At 39.0% G+C, this 9,648-nt stretch overlaps 1 protein-coding gene across 2 annotated transcripts in view; it reads left to right on the plus strand.

Moving 5' to 3' along the window:
* The window catches only part of LOC136241349 (kalirin-like), a 24,913-nt gene extending 15,766 nt beyond the window's left edge, over window positions 1-9,147 (plus strand). For both annotated transcript variants that reach the window (XM_066032538.1, XM_066032539.1), the window contains exons 18-48: window positions 174-296; window positions 356-547; window positions 602-814; window positions 863-993; window positions 1,047-1,217; window positions 1,323-1,572; window positions 1,969-2,139; window positions 2,195-2,338; window positions 2,631-3,263; window positions 3,311-3,484; window positions 3,782-3,841; window positions 3,899-4,048; window positions 4,100-4,203; window positions 4,262-4,343; window positions 4,393-4,482; window positions 4,540-4,926; window positions 4,979-5,159; window positions 5,220-5,332; window positions 5,792-6,143; window positions 6,195-6,249; window positions 6,302-6,401; window positions 6,455-6,722; window positions 6,787-7,330; window positions 7,383-7,521; window positions 7,870-8,002; window positions 8,314-8,362; window positions 8,432-8,458; window positions 8,511-8,663; window positions 8,718-8,763; window positions 8,826-8,909; window positions 8,958-9,147. In XM_066032538.1, coding sequence (XP_065888610.1) covers window positions 174-296; window positions 356-547; window positions 602-814; window positions 863-993; window positions 1,047-1,217; window positions 1,323-1,572; window positions 1,969-2,139; window positions 2,195-2,338; window positions 2,631-3,263; window positions 3,311-3,484; window positions 3,782-3,841; window positions 3,899-4,048; window positions 4,100-4,203; window positions 4,262-4,343; window positions 4,393-4,482; window positions 4,540-4,926; window positions 4,979-5,159; window positions 5,220-5,332; window positions 5,792-6,143; window positions 6,195-6,249; window positions 6,302-6,401; window positions 6,455-6,722; window positions 6,787-7,330; window positions 7,383-7,521; window positions 7,870-8,002; window positions 8,314-8,362; window positions 8,432-8,458; window positions 8,511-8,663; window positions 8,718-8,763; window positions 8,826-8,909; window positions 8,958-9,002 — 5,364 coding nt within the window. In that variant the 3' untranslated portion in view covers window positions 9,003-9,147. The remainder of the gene's footprint in view (window positions 1-173; window positions 297-355; window positions 548-601; window positions 815-862; window positions 994-1,046; window positions 1,218-1,322; window positions 1,573-1,968; window positions 2,140-2,194; window positions 2,339-2,630; window positions 3,264-3,310; window positions 3,485-3,781; window positions 3,842-3,898; window positions 4,049-4,099; window positions 4,204-4,261; window positions 4,344-4,392; window positions 4,483-4,539; window positions 4,927-4,978; window positions 5,160-5,219; window positions 5,333-5,791; window positions 6,144-6,194; window positions 6,250-6,301; window positions 6,402-6,454; window positions 6,723-6,786; window positions 7,331-7,382; window positions 7,522-7,869; window positions 8,003-8,313; window positions 8,363-8,431; window positions 8,459-8,510; window positions 8,664-8,717; window positions 8,764-8,825; window positions 8,910-8,957) is intronic.
* The last annotated feature ends 501 nt before the right edge of the window (window positions 9,148-9,648 follow it).

Below are 9,648 nucleotides of genomic sequence, written 5' to 3' on the forward strand. Positions count from 1 at the left end.
ATAGCCTATATTTCATCCCATTTGTAAAGCATATATCCTAAACACCTGGATTGCTGTTTAGAAATTTGAAGTTGGCTGTTTTAGATGGGTGGTCTATCTATAAAGTGGCGGTTAAAACAAGTTCTATTGTAGTTGTGATTGCATAATTCATTTGTGATCAATTAATTACCCAGGCAATCCAATGGGTGAATGATATTGGTAATAAACACGTCGATATGGATGTCCGCAGTAACGATGAACAAGAAGCTCAACAACTGTTGTTGGATCATCGTGAGTTTATGGAGAATGAAGCAACAGTAAGTGTGATGGAGTTATTCAACAGTAGAGCCATCTTATGTAATGCATTATTTTGCAGATTAAAAATGTTGCTGTCAATCGAATACGTGAAACAGCCAAAAGCTTTATTGACAATAATCATATCCATAGTGCACAAGTGAAGCTGTTACTTGGAGAGCTCAATGCTGTATGGGGTCGCTTTGAACGTAACCTAAAAACCAGAGAATATGAACTAGTTTTGTTGCAGGAATTTCAAGAAAAGATGAGCTCGGTTAGATATGTCTGTCTTTTTAAAATGAAGTGTTTATATTGTGCTTTGTTGCAGTGTAATAATTGGTGTTCTGGAACAAAGGAACTTCTAAATAGCTTTCAAGTAAAAATGAGCATGTCGGATACATCACAGGAAATCTATGACATGGTAGCAGAACTGAAGATCTATACCACAACAACTAAACTAGAACACAACACACGTGTGATACGCACGAAAGCACTGGCATCACAGTTAAAACTAAATGAACTCAACGATCTTGTTTGTCAGGTAGAATATAAGTTTACCAAGTCTGTATTGCTTATGATTTTGTTATAGATGGAGGGAGAAACTAGTTCCTATATTCAGCAGTTGGGGGATATGAAGACCCAGCTGCGAGAGCATGCAGAGAAGTTGGTATTGGTTGAACAAGAACAGGACAAGAGGCAACGCATACTGAAGCAACAGGAGTATGTTTTATTATATGTGTGTAGATTTGTATTAAATTATGTTCCATTGCTAGACGTGTTTTGGAGGAGTTGGTCTCCACTGAGAGATTGTATGTAGCAGATTTGATGGTTGCTATGGACAGATATCTTCTTCATTATAACAATATCCCGATGGTGGATGCTGTCGAAAAGAAGGAAGGAATTGTGTTTGGAAATTTGGAATCAATTGGAAGATACCACTCTAAGTAAGTTTGCAATCCCTTGGTACTGTGGTTTGAGTATTGCTTTTCTCTGCATGATATGCGTACACACCCTGTACTCAGTGAATCACATATGTTATTTTTACACAGCACATTTCTGCCACAACTGGAGAAAGCTCAAGGCTGGGATGAAGTAACAGAACTTTTCCTGAAGCAATCAGAACAGCTGGCAGCATTATATGTATCATTCTGCCAAGGAAAGACAGCCAGTGAACAATTAATTGTTGCTAATATATCGTTCTTCAACAAGTTACAAAATTATGTAGAGGTGGAAGCACCATTGTCATCATACCTGATCAAACCTGTACAACGTATTACCAAGTATCCTTTACTACTTAAGGTACAGTGTGTGCATATCGTGTTATTGCATAATCACTGCCATTAAAATGAGTACCTATACTTATTATCATGTGCCACTTGCTTTTCATCTTGAAGGTATTTGTTTAATCATGGTAGCCTAGGAGATCATTTATGTTGTGTTTTGATTGGTAGTAATGGCATTCAGAGCACTATCAGAACTATACATTTTATTGAGGCCATTTGCTCCTGTTTTACCAGGTATGCACCCACAGCCGGCTTGCGGCCAGCTGTGGATACGCACCTGATTAAAATTCTATTCACCTTTTATATGAGCTTGTATTGATGTTTATTATCAAAGCATGTAACTATGTTTGGACTGTGCTCCTTCTGTTATTGTCAATGTTTCTTCTAAGCTGTTGTTTGTATGCTGTTGTAGGAAGCACTGCGATATCGTGTACAAGTAGAAGATGAAAATAACTGTACTAGACTTCAGCTAGCCTGCCAGCAGTTAGAAAAGGTGGTAACCAGGACTAACAATGCAGTCCACCTCAGTATGTTGGATGGCTTTGAGGAACCACTTATTGAGCTTGGTATCTTGCTCTATCAAGTAAGTTGTTTACTGTTGCTATAACATCATTTGTATGTGATCGTGTATTGTGTAGGGATCTTTGGTAATAACAGAGCGTGGTTGGCGTAGTCATGAGAAAGAGCGACATGTGTTTCTGTTCCAGTTAGGAATATTATTGTGCCGAAGACAAGAATTAAGCCTGGGCAGAATAAAATATGTCTTCAAACAGAAAATAATGGTTAGTCGATTTTGATTATTGCATCCTTGTGCATATTATATCTGTATGGCAAAAGTGGTATGGTGTATCTCAATGTGTAGTGTGTTCTATTAGAGTATTTGGTTATTTGTGCTGTTAGGCTGTAATGATAGCTTATAACTTGCGTAGTACATCCCTATATCCTGTACAAAAAAAACGCCAGCCTACTTGGGCAGGGTCTATGCCCTGCTACCTGCTAAGCTCTACTTTTCATATACCAGTTTATTAGCATTTCTTCTATTTTACAACTCTGTTAACACTTTAACTGTTGTAGGCAGGCGATATCTTATCTGTGGAGCTGTTGGAAGATCCATGCAAGTTCCTACTGGTTTTAAAAGGTGATCAGAAATTGGTGTTTAAGTCACTGACTGTTGAGGAGCGAGAAAAATGGACTGGCCTGTTGACAGCAGTGCTGAATAATTTGGATCTTATAAAGGAGTCTGATGCACTACAACGTGCGTCAGCACGAGGATCTCTTCGTAGAAATGCAGTCACAATTACACGCTCATCCAGTATGAGTCCCACGTCTGTTATTGTTAACAATGCTGACAGCCCAAGAAGTAGCCCGACTCAGTTTCTAGACAGCCCAAGTATGTCAAGAACTGACTCAATTTCATCAAGAAACAGCATCAATGTACTAAGAGGGAGTCCTGTATTATCCAGGCGTAGTCCCACTCCGTCTAGAAACAGTCCAACTCCTTCTCGAAACAGCCCCAGTCCAGAACATAATAATACGTTTACTTTTTCAGTTTTACACAGAACAGCATCTTCAGTTAGTGCAAGCAGTCGTACAAACAGCCACACCTCCAATGATAGCCCCACCTCCCTGCACAGAACCATGTCAGCTGTGCAGCCCAGAGCTACCAACTATGACACCACAGATCAAGGGAATGGAAAGAGTCAAAAGGTTAGTAGCTACAGCCTTTGACAGATTCTCACTGCTGCTTGTTACAGTATATGGTTTTGAAAGATTTTGACCCTCCAAAGGGTGGACGTGGTATAAAGCTAAAACGTAACCAGTCAGTTTTTATACTACACAAAGGAGAAGAAGAGTGGTTTGCTCGTACCAGCTCAGGACAAGTGGGATGGGTCCCTAAAGAAATTGTGGACAGTACTGAGCCACAAGATGTAAGTGTAACAGTGTAACCACCTGAATGACAGTTACTTGTTTACATGTGTAATAAGTTGACATGATTACATATAGAAATGTTTTAGAATAAGTAGAGACAAACTGAATCAAAGTGATTGTTCTAGTAAAGTATTTCACTACATGTGTGTGTGTGTGTGTGTGTGTTCTATTAATATAAATATAATGGGTTTAAGTTATCCACTTACTGTATCTGGGGACTTTTGTGGTTGAACTGGCACACAGGTGTTCAGAAAATGGAGCTGGTTCCACTGCAGTTTAATTGCTTTTTCTTACAGAGTTCACCAAAGAGTGGTAGTAGTAGAAGACACGGAGCAATCAGGAGAAGAGGTGGAGGGGTGAGTTGTGCCACTTCTTCCAACTATGACATGTTGGCTTGTGTATTTTGTGAGCAGATTAAACCAGCCGTCAGTAACAACAGCATTGCTAGTATGGAGGATGATGAAGATAAACTAGCAGCTGGCAAAGAGAAGATGATGTTTGTGTTGAAGGAGTTGTTAGACACTGAGAAAGAATATGTAGAGAAAATGAATGATTTGATTAAGGTAGGTATGCTGGTACTATAGTGCCTCCGGTTAATTTTATTCTACTTGTAGGGATTTATTCCTGAAATGTCCAGTAGTGATTTGCCTGAGGCACTACTCTACAAGGAACGGATTGTGTTTGGCAACATCGAGGATCTGCATACATTCCACAACAAGTAAATATGAATGGTTCCCAATATACCGTGATGTTATATTATCACTCTTTTCTTGTAGTGTGTTTTTTCCAGCACTTTCATCACATGATCTTCAGTCAGATGACATTCACGAAACCATAGCAACATGTTTTATCAACAATGTAAGTGTGCCAGATACTTGATTGTTACACCAAGTTTGTTTTTTGTTAGGCGAATGAGTTTGAGATGTATGTGAAATATTGTGAAAACAAACCACGTTCAGAAGCTTTGTTAGCAGCTGCTGCTGGAGCATATTTTGATGTGAGTATCAAATCATATCAAATGTACTATATTTAGTAGTAGTATTTCTCTTATTAGGGAATCCAGCTACAGCTAGGCCAGAAAGAGGACATTTCTTCATTGTTAATTCGACCCGTGCAGCGTATAACAAAATATCAATTACTTCTTGGACAAATGTTGAAGACAGCTGAGAAGTATGTTTTACCATACACTGAACTGGAGAAGGCTGTAAAGCTAATGACTGAAATACCAAAACGTGCTAATGACAAAATGAAGCTTGGTTCAATAGATGGTTACCCTGGTAACATCAACACTAATGGTGCACTACTGATGTGTGACGACTTCACCGTGTATGAAAAGACTCGTTGGAATGGTACAAGCCGTCGTGTCTTCCTAATGGACGCCAAAATGATTATTACTAAAGTAACCGATGATGGCCGTTGTGTTTATAAGGATGGTCTTAATGTAAGTAACTGTAAATATAGCTCTAAGGTTACTTAATGTTCTTCTACAATAGCTACACAACTTAACACTCACTGAGAGTTTGAGTGATAGTTGTTGCAAGTTTGCAGTCAACTCGGCTGGTACAAGTAACTCAGACCATTACTACATCATTGAGGCGCACAGTGCTGAATTGAAGGAAGAGTGGGTGGAAAGCATTAAAAAGATATTACTAAAGGATATGGAAATGTTGAAAGGTGACTTACTTGGCCTGTGTGTGTCACTGATAGTTGATGACATTTTTGTATTTCTTGTAGCTCTTGTGGGTGGGGCTCCAAGTACTATAACAGCTGCTCAGCCACAACAAATAGCAATTTGGAGTGACTCAGATGATGAGGGACAATATTACTCCCCACCACAAAAATTACAGGTAGGAACATCATATAGTAGTAGCAGTAGACGTAAAGGTTAAAGTTTGCAGCCAACAAAGTATGTTGTATGATATTTGACAAACGTTTTTGTAGTATGTGTCCTCATTCCGATCTGAGGTACATACTATTCATACTATGACTTTCTAATGACATTCCACTGTAACTGATGCCTTGATTCATAGATACTGTACTAAAACTACAGGTACTGTTCACCACGTAGCTACATACCTAGGAACTGAAAAGGATTATTTAAAATGTTTACATACCAGAAGTAATTCTGGATCTCAGACTCTGTGGCTCCTTAGGCTGGCCCTTGTATAGACTGTAAGCTGTTTGTGGATTGAGTCACCAGCTGGTCTGGGATTTTTTGTCTGCATCAAACATAATTTTCTAACTCCCTGCTACACAGTAGCCTCCTTGCAGTGATGGTAGGTAATAAATTATCATACACTGCACAGGTTGTAAATGGCAAGGAAGCTCCACAATCAAAAGATGAGCTGTATATAGTTACGGAAGATTGTGCCCCATCTACTGAAGGGGAAGGAATTTTGTACATGAAATGTGGACAAGTTTATGAGGTAATCAGCAAAGTTTCTGATTGGTGGAAAGGTCGTCTTGTGGTGGACATGGCCAACCCAGACGTGGTCGGTCAAGAGGGATGGGTGGCCCCCTCATTTCTTAATCGTTACACTGGAAATCTTCAAGAGCAGCTGAAACAACAGCAAGAGAGACTGCAAGAGCAGCAACGATCACAAGAACAGCTGCGAGTGCAGGAACAACAACGACTAAATCAGTCGTCACCACAATTCAGTAAGCTTATGGTATTCTTTACATAAAGGATTTATGTGCTTCATATATAAGGACACCGATCGGTAAGCGATGCTTCAGTTTTTGGTAATCGGGATCGTGCACACAGGTATGTTAATTTTTAATATGATCTTTGTGACTGTCATATTGTTGCTGCTTAGTAAGGGATATAAGAAATTGCTACGACGCGGAAAACAGCCACTAGTTGCTAAAGCTAAAGAGAACCCATTTGCATCCCCAACTTTAGGGAGAAACAAAATGGTATGCATTTTCTTGTTATTCCTTTTCATTACTGGCAACTGTTTTTGTGTTAGTTTTCTGAAGAGCTGTCAGACGTGTCATGCATGGTGGGTGAAACTGCAAAGTTTCGTTGCTCATTGGCTGCAGAGTGGTCCAATATCAAAGCTAACTGGTTACACAATGGCAACCCAATCAGACACAGCCGAGCATTTATGAGTGAAGGACAAACTTGTATATTCCAAATCAAACCAGTGGAGTTCAGCGATGCTGGGAACTATTCTTGTCACTTAACAGTTGGAGGTGGAACAACAGTCATATCATCTGCACGACTAAAAGTGATCAGTAAGTTATTACATACCTTAGCAAGTTGTTGTAATATCATTGATGTCTTTTATTACAATTTTAGCATCACCTAATGCTCCTGGACAGCCAACAGTTGTCCAGTCTGCCCCCTCGTTAGTCAGTCTTTATTGGGAGAAGCCCATTGAGGATGGTGGAGGTGCCATAAATGGTTACGTTGTGACTGGTAGTGATCAGGATGAGAGGAATCCATCAAACATAACTGAATGGTTTCCTAAATGTGGAGGGATAGTTAGAGAACTCAGTGTCGGCCACACATACATATTCACAGTAAAGGCAATCAACAAAGCTGGGGAAAGTATTCCCAGTAATGCATCACAACCAGTAACAATACCATTTGGGTCAGTAAAAAAATTTACAATGCAGAGAGAATATTCAACAGGAGTAACGATAGGCGGTGGTCGCTTTAGTGAAGTGCACCTATTACTTCAAGGAGGTGGCAAACTTGCCTGTAAACTAATAAAAAATAATCTGGGTGAAGCAGTAGCACAGCGTGAATTAGAAATGTTAATGATGGTATCACATAAGAACATTGTTGTGTTGGAGGATTCCTACAAGACATCAAAACATTTTGGGATTGTAATGAACTTGTGAGTGTTACATAACTGACGTTGTATTGTGATATTGTGTTCCCCTCACTAGGGTGGATGGATGTTCATTGTTTGGTTATGTGGTGCAGCAAGATTGTTTAACTGAAGAATTAGCTGTGGACTGTCTTCATCAATTATTATCAGCTCTTCAGTACCTTCATACTCACCATATTGCTCACTTAGACATCAAGGTGTGTAGTGTGTGTGGTGGTGTGCGTATACATGTGTGGTGTAGAAGGATAAATGCAGTGCGTATGATGTGTGCAAAGTTTAAAGAAACTGTACTTTCCTGTACTGTACATGACATGTGCATACAGGTAGGTATGTACAGTGAAACCTCTCTAACAGACGATTTGCTAGTTTTGGATCATTTTTACTGCATGTCTTTAAAAGTTTAAAGTAGCTAAAATGGTTATGAATAAAAAGTCTTTCCTTCCTATTGAGGCATAGTTTTTTTTGAAGAGAGGTTTTGCCACAGAATGTGCATATTGTGTGCAAACAGTACGTCTTCAGTGAACAAGTCACTTACCGCATTTTAGGCAGAGAATGTCATGGCAACCAGTAGTGGTGTTGTTCCACATGTCACACTGATTGATTTTGGTAGTGCACAATTCATTCCTCCTGGTATTGATGTGATGGTTGATATTCCTGCTGGCAACATTGACTTTGTTGGTAAGAGAACATTCATTTTGTATACCAAATTGCTGTATGTGGGCCTACAATTGGAACAATGCCACAAATGTTTAAAGTACAATGGAGTTATCATTTTTGTCCAAAGATAAGTAACTACTCTAATAGAACAGTCACTTAGCTGATGTGGAATCTAAACTTGTACTATATACCAGTAGTGTATTGATGAAGCCAGCTTTGATTTGGTGTTATTTGCCTTAGGGTTTCCCAAAGTTTCTCTATACATTGTAGTGTTTTATTAATGTTTCAAATGCCGTGTATGGTAATTCAGCTGGAAAATATCTTTTGTGTAGCACCCGAAATATTGAACAACAAATCAGTCTCCACAGCTACTGATATGTGGTAAGTGCAAACAAGGAAATTTGTAAACTAACATCTCATTCCATTGTTCTTGTCTATTTATTCATACAGGGCTTTTGGTGTGTTCACCTACATATTGTAAGTTGCTGATTAACATATATAGCTAATGTGAGAGATTATTCTAAATTAGATTAAGTGGCATTGGCCCCTTCATCGATTCATCAAAAATGGCTGCCATGAAGGACATTTCTACTGCCAAGTATTCGTTTTCCTCAAAACAGTTTCATCCCATTTCCAGCACTGCTAAGAGCTTCATCTCTAGACTTCTTGTCCTTGATGGAAAGTGAGTGACTGCACTCTCAAAATATATCCGGTCATTCATCATGCTTTTACGTAGGTCTCGGCTAACCAGTAGTGAGGCTCTAGAAGCACCATGGATACAGGTACATAAATTTTGTGCTCAAACTTCAGTTGCCTCATCAATTGACTGTTTTCCATGACACAGGGTGAAATTAAGAAATCCAGCAAATCACAAATCAAATTAGATGTTAATGGATTAAAACAATTTAACGCAAAGAGAACGTGGCAGGTTAGCATTTGTGTGCGATGCTATGTTGTAATGCTGTGGTCGTTACAGGGCTCTAAATCTTCATACAAAGAACGTCGCTCATCAAAAACATGATACTGAATGATATATTTAAAATATGCTGTCTTATATTTTGCTTCTTAATTTTTATTTTATTACATCTGGTTTTATATTTTCCATATACATGTAATTGCATACAAACTAATGTTTATTTATTCAATGCAGATTTCTATGAGTTGTACATGTGCACAAGTTACATTTGGGCGGCTTGTTGAAGTGCTGTTGCTCTTGTTCTTGCTTGCAACTGTACTAACAAATAACCAAGGCTCTTAAGCATTTCAGTCTTTTTTTTTTTTCCCTGGTTGTCTACCAAGAATGCAAGTACGTATAAATTTGTGGTGCTTTAGAATTGATAATCAGGAATTGAAAAAGGCACAGGGTGGTAAGATGTGCGTTTACTTTTAGGTAGCGGTGGGTAAACGGCTTAAAGAAAGACTATTTATTTATTAATGCTTTACAGCACAAGTGCTGAAGGTCTGTAGGACACCTGGTCCTACAGCCTGCTCAAAGGCTTCTATAATCACAGGGGCGGATCGAGACTTTTTAAAAGGGGGGTTCCACGCTGTAAGTCAAAGACCAAAAAAAAAGGTCGTCACCTGCTGACAATAGCTGCCCCTCACCATACATACCATAGATACCCTCACCAACTATTTATAACTCCACACATAGCCTACAGCTGCTA

Source organism: Dysidea avara, chromosome 12, assembly GCF_963678975.1.
Source record: "Dysidea avara chromosome 12, odDysAvar1.4, whole genome shotgun sequence".
Lineage (NCBI taxonomy): Eukaryota > Metazoa > Porifera > Demospongiae > Dictyoceratida > Dysideidae > Dysidea > Dysidea avara.